General features: G+C 43.0%; 1 protein-coding gene across 2 annotated transcripts in view; it reads right to left on the reverse strand.

The window, feature by feature from the left end:
- Positions 1-23,249, reverse strand: part of KMT2A (lysine methyltransferase 2A) — a 147,049-nt gene that overhangs the window by 26,447 nt on the left and 97,353 nt on the right. Inside the window, exons 26-29 of one of the 2 annotated variants that reach the window (XM_075840137.1) lie at positions 21,496-21,672; positions 17,220-21,165; positions 6,919-6,999; positions 2,310-2,380 (exon numbers count right to left, since the gene is read on the reverse strand). In XM_075840137.1, coding sequence (XP_075696252.1) covers positions 2,310-2,380; positions 6,919-6,999; positions 17,220-21,165; positions 21,496-21,672 — 4,275 coding nt within the window. Of the gene's footprint in view, positions 1-2,309; positions 2,381-6,918; positions 7,012-17,219; positions 21,166-21,495; positions 21,673-23,249 lie in introns of both variants that reach the window. The other variant, XM_075840136.1, reaches the window with a different exon arrangement.

The raw sequence follows: 23,249 nt of genomic DNA on the forward strand, positions 1-23,249 counted from the left end.
TAAAACAATAGAAACAAGACAAATGACACGGCATCTGGTAGGCACTATAAAGCAAGAATATTTTCAGAAGAGATGTAGCACATATAGAACATACCTCCCCAATGAATTAGGAATAGTGAAGTGTGCCCTTGCAATGCCTCACAAGAAAACAACATTCACACTACATTCATCCCATGCCCCATTCTTCTCAACCCCCCCCCCCAGTCCAATCAGAATCCCCCCCCCCCCACCTCTAAAACGAAGATTCGGATGTCACCAACCATCTGGACCGGATCTTATCAAATTTATCAGGACAATTTTTGTTTAAATATAACTTACGATACATAGGTAGATATTTATTCACCATTTGCTTCCAGTGAGCCGAACTAGGGCCCTTCGTGGCCTTTACACGCCATAATCACAATTTTTCTAGCGCAGAATAGAACAAAACGAAAAAACATTTTTTCATAGTAGTTCTGTACGACATCATTTATGATAACCAAAAGACACACCACAGGGGTAAGGAGCCTCGGAAATTCAAAGTGGGTATGAAGAAATTCTACTACCTCCGACCAAAAGGGGGCAATCCTGGGACACAGCCATACACAGTGCATATATGTACCTATTTCCGACTCGCATCTAAAACAGCTATCCAATCCTCTGCAGTCTTACTGGTGTATAGTAAATCCGATGCAGAAAGTGAGACTTTATCAGAAAATCTCTCGCACTAGTAACCAAAGCAAAAAATTACAGTTTTACCTCCCTCCACTCCTCCTCTTTCAGATCCGGGATATCCCCCTTCCACCGAGTAAAGGCTTTGTCAAAAGGTCGTTGGCCAAAGTACAGCAATAATGCGTATATTTGAGCAATGACCTTTGAAAGGGCCGGGGCCCCCAGGAGATCCTCCAGTCTAGAGAACCCCAACTGAGGAGACACAGAACCAAATTGGGCAAACCAAGCATGACGTAACTGGTGATAGTGGAAAAAGACTTTCTGCGACAGCTCTAATCTATCTCTAAGTTCAGAAAAGGATAGAAAGCCAGAGACTTCTACAGACAATTGACCCAGGGACTTCACCCTGGCCCTCTCCCACATTCCCGACCCCGGCAAAGATTCAAAATGGGGGCAACCAAGGATTATTCCATATCGGAGTTCTAGATGAGTACAATGGGACCGTTGTGACCTTCGCCATGTCATGAGCTGCCTTCCAGTGCTACAGCCACCGTCTGAAACGGGAGAGGTACACTACACTGGGATTTGAATCTATAAATTAAATTCATAAGACTTTCATAAGATGTCTTAAGTGCTCCTGCAAGTGGCTGCATTACTCAACTCTATATCTATCCACCAACGTGCAATCACCAGTTGAGATGCCAGGTAACACAGATAAAGGTTTGGCGCCGCCATTCCCCCCATGTGTTTAGGAGCCTGTAGTATACCAAGACCAAACCTGGGATTTTACCCTGCCAGTAAAAAGACCGTAAAACACGGTCAAGCCTTTTAAAAAATTGTCTAGGCAATACAATAGGACAGGCATGAAATAAATATAGAAATTTAGGGAGGTGCACCATTTGAAATAAATTAATTCTCCCCTTATTTTTGCCACCGATTACTCGCTTGTATGAATTGTTCTAATTTTAAGACTGATGTAAGAATGTTTCTGCACCATAGTGGGATATTTCATTTATTAGTTGGTAGTGAACATTATGCACATTACCCCTATAATATGATTTATTAGGTCTTTAGTCACATATACATTTTATACTGTGAGATTTTTTTGGGACAAATTACAGTTACATATTACTTCAACTAATCTTTCACGGAGGTGGTGACTCCTCAATTCATCATTATTCGGAAGTATAATTAGATTTCCGCCACCGGGGCCACGTGTACGTCTTACCACTTATACAAACTTGAGGACAGAATCCATATGGCAAAAATATAATTGTGTTAATAAACACAATTATATTTTTGCCATATGGATGCGGTCCTCAAGTTTGTATACTAGTTATCTGTCCAGATGGGATTTCTGGACATGGAATTTGCATCTCTTTCTAAAAATTGAAGTGGCGAGAATCTAATCAAGTGAGTGCTGTGGATACTTTTTACAATATGTCTTACCACTTGTCATGACAGCTCACCCCATTGACATTTATATGATGTATCGAAATTTATGAGATATATTTTGTATACAGGATTTAAAAAAAAAATGCATTTTGACCTTACTATATCCTTAATTCTTATCTACACGTTTTTGGATTTTTAAAAAGAAACAAGCGCTGTAAAGATATAAAGGTACAACGTGCTTCGTTGTCACTACGAGAACATACCATCTTGTTTGGTCTCAGATTGACTTTGCTCCTTCATTAGTGGATCCATATCTACAACAGCTGTGGATTGCCTGTAAAGGTGAAATGAAAAATTTAAATCATACAATACATCACAATATAGATCAGATATTAAAATTCAGTTATCATGCCTTATTACGAGTATATTCACACGTGGCAGATTCGTTGCAGTAATTTCTGCGACAGAAAATCTTTATCCATTTGAGTGGAGTTGTTTCTGCATCATGCATATGAATTTTTGCAGGCTCCATTCAGATGAATGGGACAATCGCAGAAACTTCTGCAAAGAAAATAATATTCTTGTACTCAATGTAAAATCCCTCTCGTCAAATTCGTTGGGGGATATAGCACCATGGGTATAGGCCTTGCCACTAGGAGGCGGTGTGGACGTCGGCCGAGGCCGGCCATACCTTTTCCATAGATAATGGCTTATTCACAGTTCGTACAGAGGCAGTAGGAATATACAAAAACAAGAACATATCCACTCAACTGAATTTAACAAACAGCCAGTACCAAGGATCCCGGGCCTAGAAACAAAAAAGGGTGGGATCTGTGTCCCCCAATGAATTCAATGAGGAAGGGATTTCACTGAGTAAAAAAAACAAACTATTTTCTTGTTCATATCGTTTTTGAACACGTCACCATGTGATCTTAAAGGCTATGTCAACCTTTGAAAGTTATTTATTTATTTTTTTTAAATAAAATGTTCAGTCAGTTTAATTGGTGCAACTTTCAAATTCGTTTTTATTCAAAATAATTTTTACTTTGAGATACAGCTGCTCTGTATCCTGTATACAGAGCAGCTGTATCGTTCACTAAATCCTGTACCTGTCAGTGACAGCGGGTCCTGCGTTCCTCTGATACTTAGGATCGAGCAGTTACCGATCACATTGAAGTTCATAACTTAGATGTGATCGATCACAGGTGGGTCCTGTGTGTCAGACACGCAGGACCTGCGGTCACTGAATCAGTCAGTCCCATGGACCTGATGGAATCAGGTCTTACAGCTGCTCTGTATACAGGATACACAGCAGCTGTATCTCAAAAAGTAAAAATAAATGTGAAAGTTGCACCACACAGCATTTAAACCAGTCCCAGAGGGTGGGTAAAAGAAAATTAAATCAGTCGTGCGACCCAGGCTGGTATCAGTGAAAGGCCAAAGAATGAATCTGGTAGAATTTCGTGAAAGCGTGGACCGAAGACCAACTAGGAGCCTTGCAAACCTGACAGAGACTGGAGGTTTAGTACCACACCGTCCAGATGCATTAACAGCCCTTATGGAATGGGCTGTAACCTGAAGGGGACGAACTTTACCCTTGGACTGATAGGTTTCCAGCATCACAGACTGGATCAAACAGGCAATGGTGGCCTTAGACGCCACCAAACCCTTCGTGAGGAACAAAAAAAAAAAAAAAAGTCGGAGCTTCTGAACATCTCAGTCAGATATATACAGATTGCTCTTACCACATTGAGACAATGCAAAACCCTCTTTCTCGGATATAATCGGGAGCATCAGGATGGAAGGAAGGACAATGTACTCATTGATATGGAAGACAGAGGCCAGCTTCAGAAGAAAAGAAGGGACGAGGCATACAACCAGTGTATCCCTAAGGAGACTAGCAGGACAGAGCAAACAGTTCTGAAATTCATTTGATGGAAGTAAAAGTTCACAAGGAAAGAAACTTTCCAGGAAAGGAGATGCAGCTGAATTTCCCACAAGAGTTTGAAGGGAGATACCTGAAGAGCCCCCAGCACCAAGTTAAGATCCCAAGGCTCAGTGGGATTTCTGTAGAAAAGAACAGCATAGGCCACTCCCTGCAAGAAGGTCTACACCGGGGAACGGAAGGCCAACGTTCGTTGGAAAACTACAGACAAAGCAGAGACCTGGCCCATAAGAAAAACCAAGCTAAGTAACTGATCAAGATCTGATTGCAGTTTGGAGAAGATCCTAGGTGTATGTAGAACATACTATGGAATGAAAACTGGGTTGTGTACATCACCGGAAATAAGCCTTCAACGAACGGTGGTACACTTTGGCAGACTGAGATTTCCAGGCCTTTGAACCAGTTGTCCAGAAAATGTTGGAGAGACCACGATCCTCGAAACTCTGGCTTCAATAGCCACACCGCTAAATGAATCTGAGGTAAAGTGGAGTGTAACAGGGGACCTTGGGATAGGAGGTCAGATCGTAGAGGAAGACACCAAGGTACAATACACGTATGTGATTAGACTAGGTCAGGGTACCAGGCCCGGCGAGGCCAGTCCGAAGCCACCAGGAAAGCGGAACGCCCTCCACCTTGATCCGCTTGAGGACTCAGGGCAGAAGCGGAAGTGGGGGGGAAGAAATACAGAAAAGAGAACTCGTTACCGTCGAGTGCGATAACCCTGGGTTCCTGTACCCTTGACAGGTAGACTCGAACGTTGTGGTTGAGACGCGATGCCAAAAGATCCTTGTCTGAAGTATCCTACTTCTGGCAGATCTGAAGGAAAAATGTATCGGGTGAAGTGACCATTGGTCCGGATCCAGCATTTCCAAACTGAGGAAGTCTGTGGCCCACTTGTCCACTCCCGGCACGTGGACAGAGCTGGCACATGGTTACCCACAAAGTGAAAGATCCGAGTGAGCTCCCACAGTGCCGCCCAACTCCTTGTGCTACCTTGATGGTTTAGATAGGCAACCACCCTGTAGTTGTCAGTCTGGGCTCTGACCGGATGACCCTAGAGAAGCGAAGTCCAATGAGAGAGGGCCAGCAAGATGGATTTTAATTCCAGAAGCTTGATTTGTAAGATCGACTCCTCTGGTGACGAAGTGCCTCAAAACGTGTGAAGGACGAAAAATTCTCCCCAACTAGATAGGCTAGCATCTGCGGAGGACGAGCCATTGGAGGGTACGGTAGGACATACCCTTAAGAATGGCTGGAAAAGTTTCCCACCAGAGCAACTCCTGGTGAACCCGAGAAAGCAGGAGGATCAACTTGTCCAGTGCATCCTGAGATTTGTTCCCACACATGAGAAACGGATGGAAGATGGACCATTTCGGTGAAGAAGAGTCACACCATCTTAATGGTGCCCACTGGGAGGTGTTGAAAATCATTCTCAGAAATTCCATGCGGTGTGCTGGAACTAGGGAACATTTCTCTTTGTTGATAATCCATTTGAATCTCTTTAACATGTTCTGTTTGATGTTAAGACTGGAGAGGTTGTCCCCTCTGGAGGGAGCCTTCACTAAGAGGTTGTCAAGGTACAAGATAACAGCGACCTCCCCTTGCAGAGGAGCCTATGAGAGTCGCCAGCACCTTGGTAAAGACCTTTGGAGCCGAGCCCAAAGGGCAGTGCGACAAACTGAAATTACTGGGAACAGTCAACGAAGTGTAGGATAAGTTGGTGGGTCTTGTGATTGGTATGTGGAGGTAGGCATTGTGAATACTGATGGATGATAGGTACTCTCCGTGTTCTAGAAATGCGACCACTGACAACAGGGATTCCATGCGAAACCTCAGAATGTGAACAAAGCAATTCACGTTCTTCAGGTCAGGTCAAATTCGAGTAGATTTGTTGAAAATGTTCAGACTGAGGAAAGGAGAAGAAAACAATTAGCCTGGAAAAAAGCAGAAGCACAATACGGGGCCTGTGGTGGAGTCGACAGAAATAATGGACATGGAGGGAAATTGTTGAAAATTCGATTTTGTAACCCTTTAACCCTAGCTCTCGAACCAGGCATCATTCACATGAGCAAGACAAATCTCCTTATAAGAAAAGTCCCCCCCCCCCCCACTCGGATAGAGGACTCAAGTGAGAAGACACCTTCATCAGGAAGAGGTTTTGGAAGAGGAGAGCTTTTAAGGCCTGTGGAGTGGTTGCCAAGTGGACTTTGGCTTAAAGGTTGGAGCGGCTAGACTTGTTTGACTTCGGAGACAAAAAATTAGGACAGGAACAAGAACTTTGAGACTTGTGAGAAGGCTGCAGATGTCAAGGATGGGAATAGGCAGAAGGGAACTCTTGTTTACATTCAGATATAATCTCATCCAGACGCTAGCTAAAGAGGCTAAAACTGAATAAGCCAGTGTCTGTGGGAAAGGTGATGTATGGCCTTGCCAACGTGGAGAGAACTATTTTTCCTACCTAGTGTCAGTCTCCTAGTGGCAAGGGCCTATACCTATGGTGCTGCGTCTCCAAATAATATTAATGAGAAAATCTCCTGCATGTGAATATACCCTAAATCGGTCCCTTTCTACACACATGGGTCCCACACCTACTTGTGTCTTATCATACATCTTTCTGCTCTTCTGTAGTTCCGTGACTCAAGAAAGTGCTTGAGTAACAGAATCTATGGGTTATGTTACGTAATACGCACTGAGCTGATTTTGTCATTTGCCGTTATGTGCCAAGACATCCCAATGCATTATCAGCAGTTTTCCATAAGAGTTATTTTAAAGTTTTTACGGTGTACAAAAGAAACATGACAAATTTAGCTCTACTTCATCTATATTACTATAGATGAAGATAAATAGCCACATGTAGAATTACTGAGCAATCAAACTGCATTGAAAACCTGGGAGTGTGTTAATTTTTCCTCTATCTCAATACTTACCCCAGTGTCTTTTCGGACTCCATCACATTGGGTTGTGTTGGTGCGTTTATATCATAACCATCAGTTTTGGGCTTGATGCTCCTAAAAACAACACTATTACATTGTTAAATTCTATTGTCACCAGACATCAGTACATCACAAAAATATTTGCCTTAAAGAGGCTCTGTCACCAGATTTTGCAACCCCTATCTGCTATTGCAGCAGATAGGCGCTGCAATGTAGATTACAGTAACGTTTTTATTTTTAAAAAACGAGCATTTTTGGCCAAGTTATGACCATTTTTGTAGTTATGCAAATGAGGCTTGCAAAAGTCCAAGTGGGTGTGTTTAAAAGTAAAAGTCCAAGTGGGTGTGTATTATGTGCGTACATCGGGGCGTTTTTAATACTTTTACTAGCTGGGCGCTCTGAAGAGAAGTAACATCCTCTTCTCTTCAGAACGCCCAGCTTCTGACAGTGCAGACCTGTGACGTCACTCACAGGTCCTGCATCGTGACGGCCACATCGGCACCAGAGGCTACAGTTGATTCTGCAGCAGGTCTGCACTGTCAGAAGCTGGGCGTTCTGAAGAGAAGAGGATGTTACTTCTCTTCAGAGCGCCCAGCTAGTGAAAGTATTAAAAACGCCCCGATGTACGCACATAATACACACCCACTTGGACTTTTACTTTTAAACACACCCACTTGGACTTTTGCAAGCCTCATTTGCATAACTACAAAAATGGTCATAACTTGGCCAAAAATGCTCGTTTTTTAAAAATAAAAACGTTACTGTAATCTACATTGCAGCGCCTATCTGCTGCAATAGCAGATAGGGGTTGCAAAATCTGGTGACAGAGCCTCTTTAAGTAATCACTGGTTATCAAAAGTAATCCACCTACAAAAAAAGAGCTATTCACCTTTAATAGGCAAAGTAAACTTTTTAAAATATTCCACATATTTAAAGTTTAGCTAAACGTTTGACAAACTTCTGATATGTCATAGTGACAGGTCAGAAGTTTGGATTGATGGGGGTCCAAGCACCAAATCGCTGGAACGAAGCAGCTGAAGCGCTCTGCCGCTTCGTGTCTGTTCGGCTTTTTCCGGAAAGTTGATGTATCGGAGTACGGGCTCATAGACTTTCTATAGAGTCCGTACACCAATACATTTATTTCCGGAAAAAGCCAAACAGACACGAAGCGGCTGAGCGCTCACACGAGTGCTTCAGCTGCTTCGTTCTAGCGATTGGTGGGGGTCTCAGTGCTCGGACCCCCACCAATACAAACTTCTGACATGTCACTATGACATGTCATAAGTTTGTCAAACGTTTAGCTATACTTTAACTTAAAGAGCGACATAAGATGGAATATATATCTTATTAGGGATGCACGATGCATCAAAACTTCGATACGTTTTCGATGCTGTGCACCCTCAAACGGTTTGATACCGTTATTTCATGTATTTCCATACTAAGCCGTACGGCCGCACAGCTTAGCATTGTAACACATGAATGTATGAGAACAGGGCTGCGGCTGTGTGATACAGCTATTGCCCTGCTCCTGAGTCCTGACAAGTGCGCGCCATAAGGATGAGATGTTGCGATCTGCGCTGCACTAATGAGCAGCGGCACTGAAGACAGAACATGGCGGACGCACTGCAAAACACCCCCATGTTGTCTTCAGTGCCTGAACCGCCGCTCATTAGTGCAGCGCCAGCCGCATCACCTCATGCTGACACTGCGCGCGCACTTGTTGTCAAGAGCGGGTCAACGGCTGTATTACACAGCCGCAGCCCTGCTCTAACGGCGGAGATCAGAAAAACCTCTCATCTCTGCCTCTATTCCCTTGATCAAAGCGGACCACAGCATTCAAGGGGAAAATAAGAAGGGGGATGCCCCTTGGCCCCAGAAATTCCTGTGACACGATTGAGGGACATACCATATATGGGCAGACAGCCCAGGGTCCATTGAAGGATCCCAGGGCTGTCTTAGGTAGGTCCTAACAACTGCCTGTGTACTATCTGTATTCAGATATATGCCAGTACATTAAAGTTTAAAAATAAAAAAAGTAAAAACAAAGTAAGGTTAAATAAAAAAATACACATACACATTTTTTAGAATAAACACTAAAATAAGTTTCAATAGATCATACATACACATATTCGGTATTGGCGCGGCCGTAATAACCTGCACAACAATTTTTTTGCATCATTTATGTAAAAACTTTTTTCACTTATTAACCCCTTAAGGACGCAGCCTAGTTTGGGCCTTAAGGCTCAGAGCCCATTTTTCAAATCTGACATATTTCACTTTATGTGGTAATAACGTCGGAATGCTTAAACCTATCCAAGCGATTTTTTTCTCGTGACACTTTGGGCTTCATGTTCGTGGTAAAATTTGGTCGATATATTCAGTCTTTATTTGTGAAAAATGGCAAAATTTAGAGAAAATTTACAAAAAATAGCATTTTTCAGAATTTAAATGCATCTGCTTGAAAAACAGACGGTTATACCACCCAAAATAGTTACTAGTTCACATTTCCCATATGTCTACTTTAGATTGGCATCGTTTTTTGAACATTCTTTTATTTTTCTTGGACGTTACAAGGCTTAGAACATAAACAGCAATTTTTCATATTCTTAAGAAAATTTCAAAAGCCTTTTTTTGAAGGTACCAGTTCAGTTCTGAAGTGGATTTGAGGGGCCTATGTATCAGAAACCCCCATAAAACACCCCATTTTAAAAACTAGACCCCTCAAAGTATTCAAAACAGCATATAGAAAGTTTTTTAACCCTTCAGGCATTTCACAGGAATTAAAGCAAAGTGGAAATGAAATTTGCAAATTTCATTTTTTTCTGCTGAATTTCAATTTTATAAAAAAAAATTCTGTAACACAGAAGCTTTTACCAGAGAAACACTACTAAATATGTATTGTCCAGATTCTGCAGTTTTTAGAAATGTCCCACATGTGGCCCTACTGCGCTCGTGGACTAAAACACAAGCCCCAGAAGCAAAGAAGCACCTAGTGCATTTTGAGGCCTCTTTTTTATTAGAATATATTTTAGGCAGCATGCCAGGTTTGAAGAGGTGTTGAGGTATCAAAACAATGGAAACCACCAGAAGTGACCCCATTTTGGAAATTACACCCCTCAAGGAATTAATTTATGGTTTTTGTTATCATTTTGACCGCACAGTTTTTTCACAGCACCTATTTGAATTGGGCTGTGAAATGAAAAAAATGATATTTTTTCCAATAAGATGTCATTTTTGATCAAAATTTCACAGGGAACAAAATACCCCATTTTGTTGCCCAATTTGTCCTTAGTGCGGCAATACCCCATTTGTGGTGATAAACTGCCGTTTGGGCCCATTGGAGGGCTCAGAAGGAAAGGAGCGCTATGTGTTTGTTGGAGTCCAGATTTTGCTGGATTGGTTTTCGGGTGCCATGTCGCATTTGCAGAGCCCCAGAGGTATCAAAGCAATGGAAACCCACCAGAAGTGACCCTATTTTGGAAACTACACCCCTCAAGGAATTCATTTATGGTTTTTGATATCATTTTGACCGCAGTTTTTTCACAGCACCTATTTGAATTGGGCTGTGAAATGAAAAAAAATGATATTTTTTCCAATAAGATGTCATTTTTGATCAAAATTTCTTATTTTCACAAGGAACAACATACCCCATTTTGTTGCCCAATTTGTCCTTAGTGCGGCAATACCCCATTTGTGGTGATAAACTGCCCTTTGGGCCCATGGGAGGGCTCAGAAGGAAAGGACCACCATTTGGCATACTGGAGCTTTTCTGGTGCTAAGTCATGTATGCAGAAGCCCCTGAGGTACCAGTAGAGTTGAAACCCCCGAGAAGTGACCCCATTTTAAAAACTACACCCCTTAAGACATTCATCTAGAGGTGTAGTGAGCATTTTGACCCCACAGGTACTGTGTAAAAGATAATGCGCAGCAGATGGTGCAGAGTGAGATTTGCAATTTTATATATATATATGCCATTTCAGTGTCCAATATATTGTGCCCAGCATGCGCCACCGGAGATATACACCTCATAAACTGTAATGTGGGTTCTCCTGGGTACGGCAATACCCTACATGTGGCTGTTATCAGCTGCCTGGGCATACGGCAGGGCTCAGAAGGGAAAGATGAGGGGGGTAAGCTGTGCGGAGTGCATCAGGGTAAATTAAAAATCAAGGGATGTATGATACATTTTAAAACAATCTTTTATACAGAGCCCTGGTTTTTCGGGACACGTGTCACATTGGTATATTGTGTTCTTCCTTATCCCCCTCTTATAGCAGACTCTGCACCTCTTTTGACTTTTTCCCTTCTTGCCAGTTTGGAGAACTTCTCCTGGAAAGTGTTGCCCTGGTACGATGCGTGTGGCCTCGCTTCCAGAAGTACTGGGTGCCCCCCCTTCCTGGTCCCTGAAGATTAGATCTTGAAATTCCAGGAAAGTTCCCGTCTGGCCTGCACATCGACGTAGCACGTACGCATTGTACAATGCCATCTGTATGATGTGCCCGGCCAGCTTCTTATACCACACCACATGGCGCTGTAGGGCTTCAGGACTTGATTTAACAAGTCCATCCCTCCCATGTACCTATTGTAGTCCAGGATGCAGTCTGGTTTGGGGGTGGCCTTTCCTTCATATATCCTAAATCTGTAGGTATACCCTGATGCACTCTCACAGCTTATACATCTTCACGCCATACCTTGCCCTCTTACCCGGCAGGTACTGGCGGAATTGAACCCTCCCTTTAAAATCCACCAAGGACTCATCAATATAAATACACTTCTCGGGGGTGTATGCTTGGGAAAACCGGGCACTGAAACGGTCTAATAGGGGTCTCCGTTTATACAAACTGTCAAAACTGGGGTCATCTCGGGGTGGGCACGGCTCATTATCAGTATAATGTAAGAAGCGAAGTATTGCCTCATTTATTTATTTTTTTAGGTTCCAGTTCAGTTCTGAAGTTGCTTTGAGGGGCCCATATATTAGAAACCCCTATGAAACACCCCATTTTAGAAACTAGACCCCTCAAAGTATTCACAACAGCATTTAGAAAGTTTATGAACCCTTTAGGTGTTTCACAGAAATTTAGAGCAAAGTAGAGGTGAAATTTACTTTTTTTTTTTTGTCAGAAAATCCTCTTTATACCATTTTTTTTATAACACAAAAGGATTTATCAGAGAAACGTAACTCAATACGTATTGCCCAGATTCTGCAGTTTTGAGAAATATCCCACATGTGGCCCTAGTGCGGTAATGGACTGAAGGAGCGGCCTCAGAAGCAAAGGAGGACCTAGTGGATTTTGAGGCCTCCTTTTTATTAGGCAACATGTCCGGTTTGAAGAGGTCTTGTGGTGCCAAAACATTGGAAACCCCCCAAAAGTTACCCCAATTTGGAAACTAGACCCCTTGAGGAATCCATTGTAGTTTTCTTGGGGTGCATGCGGCTTTTTGATCAGTTTTTATTCTATTTTTAGGTGGCGTGGTGACTAATAAACAGCAATTCTACGATTGTTTTTTTATTCTATTTTTTTTACAGCGTTCACCGTGCGCTATAAATGACATATTCACTTTATTCTGCGGGGCGATACGATTACGGCGATACCAGATGTTTATAGTTTTTTTTATGTCTTATGGCGTTTGCACAATAAAATACGTTTTGTAAACAATCATTCACTTTTTGTGTTACCTTATTCTGAGAGCCATAACGTTTTTATTTTTCAATCAATAAAGCCGTGCGAGGACTTATTTTTTGCGTAACGAACTGTAGTTTCGATCAGGACCATTTTTCGGTACATGCGACTTTTTGATCTCTTTTTATTCCATTTTTTGGGAGGTGAAGTGACCAAACAATTGTTATTGTGGTACGGTTTATTATTATTTTTTTTTACGGCGTTCACCGTGCGGGATAAATAACAAAATAATTTTGTAGTTCAGGCCGTTACGGACGCGGCGATACCAATTATGTATAGTTTATTTGTTTGTTTATATATTTTTTTTAATAATAAATGAGTGATAAGGGAAAAAGGGGGATTTTTACTTTTAATACTTTTAAAACTTTTATTTTCTTATTTTTACACAACTTTTTTTAACTTTTTTTTTACTTTATTACTTTGTCCCACTAGGGGACATGAGGGCAGGAGGCCCTGATCGCTATTCTAATACACTGCACTACATGCGTAGTGCAGTGTATTAGAACTGTCAGCTACTCACTGACAGCAAGCATAGTGGGTCCTGACGTTGTCAGGACCCACTAGGCTTCCGTCTATGGCATAGCCGGACGCCATTGTTTGGTGTCCAGTTGCCATAGTCACCATCGCCGGCCGCTATCGTGTAGCAGGCCGGCGATGGCGGATTAACCCCTAAGAAGCCGCGATCGCTATCGAACACGGCTTCTGAGGGGTTAATCGGCGGGGGAGCTCCGCGATCGGTCCCGGCACATTGAGCAGTGATAGTCTGCTGTCGGAAACAGCAGCTATCACAGCTCATGAACGCGCCCCGCGCGAACGGCGCCGTGTTTATTCCATGACATACTATTATGTCATGGAGCGCGAACGATGCACTTACCATGACATAATAGTATGTCCTGGAGCGTTAAGGGGTTAAAGTGAGGCACGAGGTGTGATGATTAACCTCCATGTGCCTCACATTAATAGTAATTAACCCCATCATGTACCTCACACATTAACCCAGTGTTGTCAATTATGACTGAGAAACATGATGGGGTTAATTACTATTAATTTGAGGCACATTCAAAATTCATCACACCACGTACCTCACATAAGAAAATGAAAGAACTTATTTACTTTTTTATTACTGTTGGACAAGTAATGTTTTGGTATCGAAAATTGCAATACTACACAAAGTATCGGTATCGAAGTCCAAATTCTGGTATTGTGACAACCCTAAAATATAAATATATATATATGAATATATATATATATACACACACACACACATAGATACATACATACACACACATTCATAAACACACACATATCTATCCTTAGCAGAACAGCAGATTTCCCTCCGTATTACAGGACACAATTGTTACTTTAAATTTGATTAAAGGGGTTGTCCGGGAAGGGGGCGGTTTTTCATACTGTGGATAGGTCATCAGTATATGATCAGTGGGGGACACCCAGACCCCGAACCGCTCAGCTGTTCCGGAGGCAGCCGTATGTTATGTAGTGGTCAGTGCCGGAAGCGGAAGGCTCCGTACACTGTATAGCGTCCGTGCTGGGCTACTGCAGCTCTGCTCCTATGGACTTTAATAGAAGCAGAAACGCTGTACGGCCGCTATACTGTAAACGGAGTGCGGCCTCCTGGGATAACATTTCATCCCATGTGACGGCTGGCCTGGATGACCCAAGACAGTCTGCCTCCTGGGATGATGGTTCATCCCATTTATCCGCCGCTGCAACCAATCACAGTCAGTAGCGGTCTCCTGGGATGAAACGTCATCCCAGGAGGCCGCCTGTTAGGTGCTGCAGTTTTCCGCAGCGGACATTCCGGGCGAAAACACGCTCCACGGTTCAGTGCGCCTTTTCGTCCGGAATTCCCTGCGGTGCACAGGGCGGATACGCTGCATGCTTTTACGTAGCGTATCCGTTCCGTGTGATCTCAGCCTAAAGGGGGAGAAGCCGAGTCTATACAGCATCTATATGGTAAAGTGGAGCATTGTGCTCAGATCTAGTCAGTATTATGGGTTCAGATTTTCTGGACCATAGAATACAATTCTAGAATAAATTCACCTATTTTTCTCAAATTCCCCAACAGCGAATCTCAAACCTGGTGAACTAATTCTACAATGCACTCTATTGGGCGACGAATCAGCAAAATATTTGAGACCAGTATTGTATTTGTCTCCTATGCCTTCACAAAGTTTCCCATTGGCAGAAAAAGGTCCACTTTAAGTAGCGGCCCTCGTGTGAGCGCTCAAACGCTTTGTTTCTGTTCGGCTTTTTCCGGAAATCAATGTATTGTAGTTTGGACTCAATAGAAAGTCTATGAGCCTGTACTCCGATACAAATGAGCACTTCTGCCGATTCGTTTTAAGGATTGGTGGGGGTCTCAGTGCTCGGACCCCCACCAATCAAAACTTCTGACATGTCAATATGACACATCAGAAGTTTGTTGAACGTTTAGTTACCCCTTAAGATGCATGCTATTGCATTATCACTTGCCATATGATAAATCTAGAGTTCATTGAGCAAAGGGCATAAAGCAACAGACGTTTAACCGTTTCACTGCTGCAACAATTTTCACATTTTTGATTGATAAAAAAATCTGCATTTTAAAATGTAAAAATCAGATTATACCTCCATACCCATTTATTTTAAGAAAGTAGACACCTTACACATTGTTAAAAGCCAGCATGTTACGCTAATGGGCGCCTTCATGCGATTTTGCATCAAAGCGCAGGGTAAAAAAAATGCATAATAGGTCATGTTGTGGCTAAAGCAGAGCCTACAGAGATGTTCACACGGCTTATTTTCATGTGTATTTCGGAGTGTAATAAGCTCGTATTACGCTCAGAAATAGACTTCAAATACACCTGCAAACTGCTTTCCATTGATTTCAATGGGAAAATCTGTGTAGTTCATATGAGGCATATTTTGCCATTAGATGCACAAAACCTACTGGAAATAAATATTCAAGACGTGTAGAATTCATACATGCCACTTATGTCCACACGCAAATATATTCATATATTTACCAGAATTTAATTAATAAAAAACAAACATAATCCAGATGTCAGAACACTATTGCGACATGGAGTTGACAAATGGCCTGATTAGTTGCAGGGGTGGGTAAATAGAGCACATAGGTAACTTATTTGGTAATGAGGGTGATAAAGAAAAGTTCCTGTGTCACCTCCTGGTGTCACTGGAGGCTGTACAGGGGGAGAGAGGACAGTAAGGACCCTTTCACATGGGCCAATCTTTGGCAAACACTCATTCATCGTTGTAGGCATCACATCTCCCTGTGATGTGATGCCGACATACTGGAACTATATGGGGATGAATGATCGTAGTAACGAGTGCTAGTCCCCATACATTACTGATCATTGCTCCTTGTGAAGGGAGCAAATGAGCGCCGATCAACGAGCTGCCTAGTTGATCGGCGCTCGTTTTCCTGGCCCATGACCTTAACAGACTGTGATCTTTCTTCCCGCTGTCACTTGCAGCTTCACACCTCCCATAAGCCAGGGCTACACCTAGACTTTTTGTAGCGCTACTGATTGATTTTAACTCTTAAGCTACAGCTGCAGTCCAAACAAATACATTCAGTTGCATGCAATCTTGTGGACTGCAGCTGTCACTCGAGTTAAAATCAATCACTAGCGCTACAAAAAGTCTCCGTGTAGCCTTGGCCTTATAGAGACACAGAGCAGGGAAAAGGAAAACTTTTCATTCTACTCCCAAATTCAAACGAGTGCAACTTCACGAATATTCCATTTAAAAGCCAAGATTCTGGGCTTTAATGGTACCAAAAAGTAAGCTCTAGATTATATTTTAGTTGCGGCAATCATGCAAATCATTGAAACGTCTTTGGCAGTGAAAGGGTTAAAGATCTGTCTTGTCTATTGGTGTCCAACTATAACAGCTGCACACCCAATCTGCAGTTACAGGATTGCTTGTAAAGTATTCAATAAAGTGACCCTGTAGGAGCTGTAACATTTTCCACTCTGTTAGTGACATTAACTACATTAAAAATAGGAGGCTGGAGATCAGGAATACGCTTATTTTTAAATACTCTGGTCACGTAAAATATGCCGTCCAATTCACACATTGCAGTTGGGGTGCAACGAAAAAGCGCATGTGTTTTTACCGCGATTTGGAGCGTTTCTTGAAGTAGTTGCGATTTTTATGACCGCTGCATCGACAAAAATGCACCAAGTTGTAGTAAAAAACGAAAGCGGTTTTCAGATGCAGCTTTTCAAATGTGTTTTTAACCGAACCTCAACGTGTGAATGGACCTTTAAATAAAGAAGGGTCATTTGTTCAGGATCCTCATCTCTTCACCGGAGTGGAGAGTGATTACAAAGAGTCTCTTGCTTTGGTAGATCTGTCCTGTATTTCACATTTAAATCTATGGGTTAAGACATACTGTCAGGTTTCCTTGTGATCAGCCTATTGTCAATAGACCCTTCTAACAAGCAAGGATTGTGCAAAGCAGACAACCCCGTTAAAGACTAGACACAATCTTTACAGTAAAATCAAATGTAAGGTTTTTGAGGAGTCTAAAAAACAACCCTAGTGGTTCTAAGGAAAAAGGCAGGAAATAAGATGCATACAACATACCCAGCTAGGGTGGCAACAAGCGACTTGTCTTTGTCTTGCTCACGTGCCACATTCGATCCCTGGCCAGCGTGTGATAACTTGTGTTTTTTCCTACTTGTCTTGTCTGTGGAGCTAGCCTGTCGCTTTCCTTTGCTTTTTGTTTTTTGGACTGCTGAAGAACTTGCTCTCTGTGGACCAGATGCTGAGGACGAACTTGCTGAATTCATTGCTTTGACCTCGGAGTCAGATGCTAGCTGCGGAGTCGGTGACCTGTGACCTGAACTACCAGCAGAGTCTGGTAGGATTGGATGCCTGTTGCGGAGCAGTCTATTCATATGATGAGGAATTGGGAAAGAACAGTCTTGGTCATTCATTGTTTGGGCGAAAGTCATACTAACAGACTGAGAAGTGGGCACGACACATATGCTAGAGGCTGTAGGAGAAAAAATCCCAGGTCCAGAAGAGAGCGCCACATGATTATCTGGAATACCCAATCCCTGTGGGCTTGTCTTTATTAGAAAATTTCCTAAAGAACCAAGTTCTGAGGGACCTAAAATACCTGGACTAGTAAGAGTGACATGACCACTTACAGGAGGAGTTGTGGCTGTTGTCTGCATAGACACAACATTTAGGACGGAAGAACCAGTAGCAATTGCTGGCACTTGACTAGTAAGATGTCCATGATCCAAGCCAATAACACTGGTAGCAGTCCCTACAGAGTTGGATGTTCCTAAACTCTGTGGAAGCAAGGGGGTCTGGTCAAAGTACATGACGCCAGACTTGGAACGTTTAATGATATTGGGAATACTACGGTGGGGGGCAGCAGTTCCTAGGCTGCCTAAGTCAATTAAGCTTGGGTGGTTTGGTAAACTTCCAGTAAGCTGTGGAGCAGTGAAGTTAATTAGTGTCATATTGGATACAACTTCAGGAGGGTGCCTTAAAGCAGATGCAACAGAAGGTGCCAATTTTTTGTTTTTCTTGGTGTGTAGGCGTGAGATCTGCCTTTTTTTATTCATTCCAGAAGATTGAGGATTGGATGTACTGAAATCTGACCTTTGCCCCGATTCTGAGACTAGGAGTTGCGGTTCAGCTGTTGGTTGTACCCCAATAAGAAGACCCGAAGGCTGGTTAGTAAGGCCTGGCAAGAAAGCAGCCTGGGGGTTTGTTGAAAAAGGTTGAAGGTGTGGGTGGTGGGTCATAGGTAAAAGCCCCTTGCTAGCAGGCGGAAATGGTGAAGTTAGACTAGGATTGAGTGTGGTGGCTAAAGTAAGTCCTGCGCCCATTGAACTTAGCACTGGCACATCTCCATCCATTCGACTTGTGCCAGGAGGTACAGATGGTGTCAGCTGTATTTTTTGAGTAACACCATTGGGCAATGTTTGTAGAACATAAAGAGGTTGCATATTCTGATTGACCACAACTACCTTTTCAGTTGTAGATTTGAGGTGAGGGGGTGTGCTCTGTATGGCTGTGTTCTGCATTTGTGATGGGCCAGCACTCTCTGAGGTGCTTGGGATATATTTTTGGTTTTGAATTGGCACAGTGGGAGACACTGGCACTTGCAAATTTGGTGTACTACTATTTCTTGCAAGCTCTTGCCCCGCTAATTGGTCTACCTGCGCACACGGAGGGCTCGAAATGTGCTCAGAGTCCATGTGCCCGGGAATAAACCTATCAGGTGTCATATGACCTTTAGGTGTCCTATCCACACTTTGAGGCAACAAGTCTGAATCTCCCTCACCAGATGTCACAGGCTTTTCTGTAACAGTCACTCTTTTTTCACCTGTGTCTGGTGTTGGCAAAGACAAAAGGGAACGGTCGCTGGTTGTAGACAATTGAGAATCCGGGATCACACCTAGTCTATTATGACTCTGACTTGGAAGGGATGGGCTACGAGTGGTCAAAACAGAAAGATCGGAGGGCAGCTCAAGAGGAAGCTCATACTGCTCTTCTGCAGGGACAGTACCGTCCACTGGTTCAGATGACGGGAGCTGCTGTGAGAATACCTCAAACAAACCCATATCTTTACCACGATTATTATCCAGCCCCAAGCCATCCTCCAAGGTAAGCAGCTCAGATGAAGAGGACTCTGGGCTTTCACCTAGGGCTTGCATGGCTGGTGTATTTTTCAATACAAAGTCCATAATGTCAATAGGAAGGATGTTCCCACAATCATCACTGTTGTTATTGTCAGAATCAGACTTTAGCAGCTCAGTGTTAAAGGTATCCAGCAGGGTTTTATCAGCTCCATGACTTCTGCGTGGAGTGTCTAAGCTGAGCTGAGTCTCTAGTGAATCTTGCTTGACAGGATGACAGCTTTCCATTTTGGCATCTGATCCCTTGCTGCCTTTACCTGTATGAGATTTTTCCAACTGTTCATCTGATACAACCAACTTTTCTGCTCCGTTGTGTTTAGTATTTCTCTTTCCGGTGTGTCCAGATTTCCCTGTAGTGGTAGTGATGCTTGCATCACTTTCTGTCCCATCATCTACTCCATCAAGTTGGGGGATTCTGTGAAGATTTCGGTCATCTTCTCTGAACAAGTTGCGTACACCCAGTCTTTCATCTGCAGAAGCAGAAACTACAGTTCTAGAAAAGTTATAATAATACACATCATCTTCTTCTGATGAACTAAGGTCATCGGCACCATCTACTTGACCCTCCGCTGATCTTTTTCCTCGTTTCTTTCCTGGAGTGCTGCTGCAAAAGGGAAGGTCTTCCTCACCATAGGAACGTACACCATATAGAGGTGTTAATCCAAAGAACATATTAGAACGTGCTCTGGCACTTCTCCTCGGATAACGCCTTTTGAATGAGCCATCTTCCTGAGTTTTGCTACCATCTTGGTGAAGTACATTGGAGTCCTGAGCAGGATAGGCATTGCCAGCTTGTGGCTCGGAGTCTGTGGTTGGGCTTCTGTGGTTGGCAGCGCTATCATCAGTATCTTCAGGACTATCATGTGATTTTGTTATATCAGTCAGCTCATGAGGCGACAATGTTTGTTGGTCCATCTTCCTGTCACTTGAATTTTCAGTTGCCATTTTCGGCTTTATTGCTTTACAAGGGCTCACTGTAGAAGTCTCAGTTGGTAGACTTTCAGTGTTGGCAGCAGACTTATCTATATTTTTGTTGTGAGTTTGAGTTTTAATACTTACAGTATCTGAAACGAAATGATTCCCATTGGTATCTACTTGGCTTCGGCATTCTCCTGAAATATGTTCACTGTCAGTTGTGGATTTATTGGAATGTTTTTCCTTAGAGCTCTCGAATAGCTGATTCTTTGACTTTGGCCGCCTTTCTTTGGTCACTGTAACACCGTGATTACCTAAAGGTAAATGGGTCTCTTGGATCTCCTCAGAAGATGGAGTTCTCTCAGTCTGAAAGATATCCACACTTGGATCATTTTCTCTCTTTATTGCCCTTTGGTGCTGATGAGAAGCGATAGATTTTGACCCATGAACTACTGAAGAACTGTCTTTCACAGAGCCAGCTGTGTTTGTGCTAGAATCTGGGGTGGAGATGCCCTGCGGCTGAGAAGGTACCTTAGTGCTAGCTTGACCAGTAGTGAACTCAGAAGACCTCGGAGTTAAAGATTTTATTTTATCACTTTTGGGAATTTTTGATACCAGTTCCAGTGAGCCAGCTCTCCTGGTTTCTAATGGTTTGTCCACTTTTGTCCCTGGAATTCTGTGCCCATTGCTGGGTACGCAGCTACTTTGCTTTACTAAATTTGAAGAAACGCCTCCTGATTCTATGTTGGTAGACCCGTGGTCGGCCACTGCTGCTGTTGTGTCTGGTTGGGATACAGTAAGTCTTGCTGTCTCCACCTGGGAGGGAGAAGTTATATGTGGTTTTGGAGGCTGTGGAGAGATGGAAGAGGCGCTATGCCTGCGAAAACCTATTTTACGAAGCCCAGAAGAGATGACAGGATCTCCAACAGTTACAATCTCATGTGCAACTGGACTACCTGAAAGTAAAAATGATCAAAATTAGCAAGAATAGAATAAGGTCTTAAAAGAAAAATGCTAGTCAATAGTGGATCATCATAGTGTTCGCATATGCGCTCCCTGTATTTGGCGTCACCTGTTATTTCCTGATCCTACAGAGGTGATATCAGGCAGGTGCAATGTTATGCAAAGCAACCCAAAGATCGCTAAAACAAAGCGACAGAAGCTCTCAGGTGAGCGCTGTGCTGCTTCATGTCATGTCTGCTCAGTGTACGGACTCAGACTTTCTATTGAGCCCGTACACCGCTAAAATTTTATTTTAATCTTCTAAAACAATTAAAGTCAAATACCTGCTGATGGAAGCGGACGAGATCCAGGAAAACGCTGATTCAGGGAGTATTTGTGTGTGCGGACCCTACCCACTCCAGATGGCCGGGAAGTAGCCCAGGCGCTGGAAGCTAGAGAGAGAGGTTCTGGAGAAGGGACACCAACAGTATCTACAGCTTTCACTCTCTGTGTGCTAGGCTCTGAAAAGAAAAAAAGAAAAATATAAGGATCCGTCGGAAAATGGATCTGTCACAGTCAGTTATAAACCAAAGCCATGACATTGGTGTGAACAGAGCCTGAACTATGTTAAAGGAATATTCTCTTCAAAAGGTAATGGATCTTTCCAAAGGCGCTGCTATGTGGTGAGAATAATGTGGAACGAAGTCCCGGGGTATTGGTAATAAGATCAATTTATTAAGAGTGGCTACGCGTTTCGACGACGAACAATCGTCTTCCTCAGGCCATGTACATAACAGAAAGAACATAACTTATATAACATGTGGGTACAAATTAACATAATTGAAAAAAAACGCCAAATCTGACGGGGTCAAGGTGCGATCTTGACGTCACTCCCGGCTTTTTTACTACACAGTGTTCCCATCGTGGGGCTCTAAATGCACAATGTATTTTGTCAAAATACATTGTGCATTTAGAGCCCCACGATGGGAACACTGTGTAGTAAAAAAGCCGGGAGTGACGTCAAGATCGCACCTTGACCCCGTCAGATTTGGCGGTTTTTTTCAATTATGTTAATTTGTACCCACATGTTATATAAGTTATGTTCTTTCTGTTATGTACATGGCCTGAGGAAGACGATGGTTCGTCGTCGAAACGCGTAGCCACTCTTAATAAATTGATCTTATTACCAATACCCCGGGACTTCGTTCCACATTATTCTCACCACATAGCAGCGCCTTTGGAAAGATCCATTTTTTCTACCTGCATTTATCTCTACTCAAGCGGTCCCATCTGGACACCGACTCGGATCTGGCAGCAGCATTGTGGTTATTATACGCCTATAAACCTCCTTTTTCTGGTGAGCACATTTCTTGTCATTTGTTTCCTCACCCCAACCTTCTGATCTACACAAGGTGGCGCCGTCCTTTTTTCTATTATTTTCAAAAGGTAATGGCCACCATTTTCGAGCTTATGTACAGATAGAATAAACATAAAAGTAACGCTATCTTTGTAAATACAACCCGGACCAGTATGCAGAGTTAAAAACCTGTATCATAGTACACCGGTGCATTCACACTTCTGCTAGTTGTCAGCGTAAACAATCTACTCAGTCCCATCCTGACCAAAACTTCTTAACCCCTTAGTTACCGTCAATATGCCTTTTTACGGCAGTTACTAAGGGGCCTTATGCTGATGAATGCACCTTTAACAGCGCATCGGAATAAGCCCTGCACGGATGTCCCGTGCTGGGAGAGAGAGTGCTCATTCTAAGAGCAGAGATCGGAGTCATATACCAATCTGGGACGTTTAACCCCTTAGATGCCGCGGTCAATAGCAACTCCAGCATCTAAGTGGTTCACAGAGTGAGGGGTCTCCCTCTGTCACCCTTCAGTGACCCAGGAATGCAATTGAATCGCAGACCGCCAATGGGTGGACAAAGGCCCCCAGGCCTGCCACGGTTGTATTAGAGTTTTACACTGACAGGCCGTAATGCATTTGGTATACTAAGTATATGAAAGCATTATAAAAGCAATCAGCAGATTGCAAAGTAAAGTTATCTAGTGATGGGAAAAAAAAAAAAGTACAAAATAAGGTTTTC

Source organism: Rhinoderma darwinii, chromosome 10 (assembly GCF_050947455.1).
Source record: "Rhinoderma darwinii isolate aRhiDar2 chromosome 10, aRhiDar2.hap1, whole genome shotgun sequence".
In the NCBI taxonomy this organism is placed as follows: Eukaryota; Metazoa; Chordata; class Amphibia; order Anura; family Rhinodermatidae; genus Rhinoderma; species Rhinoderma darwinii.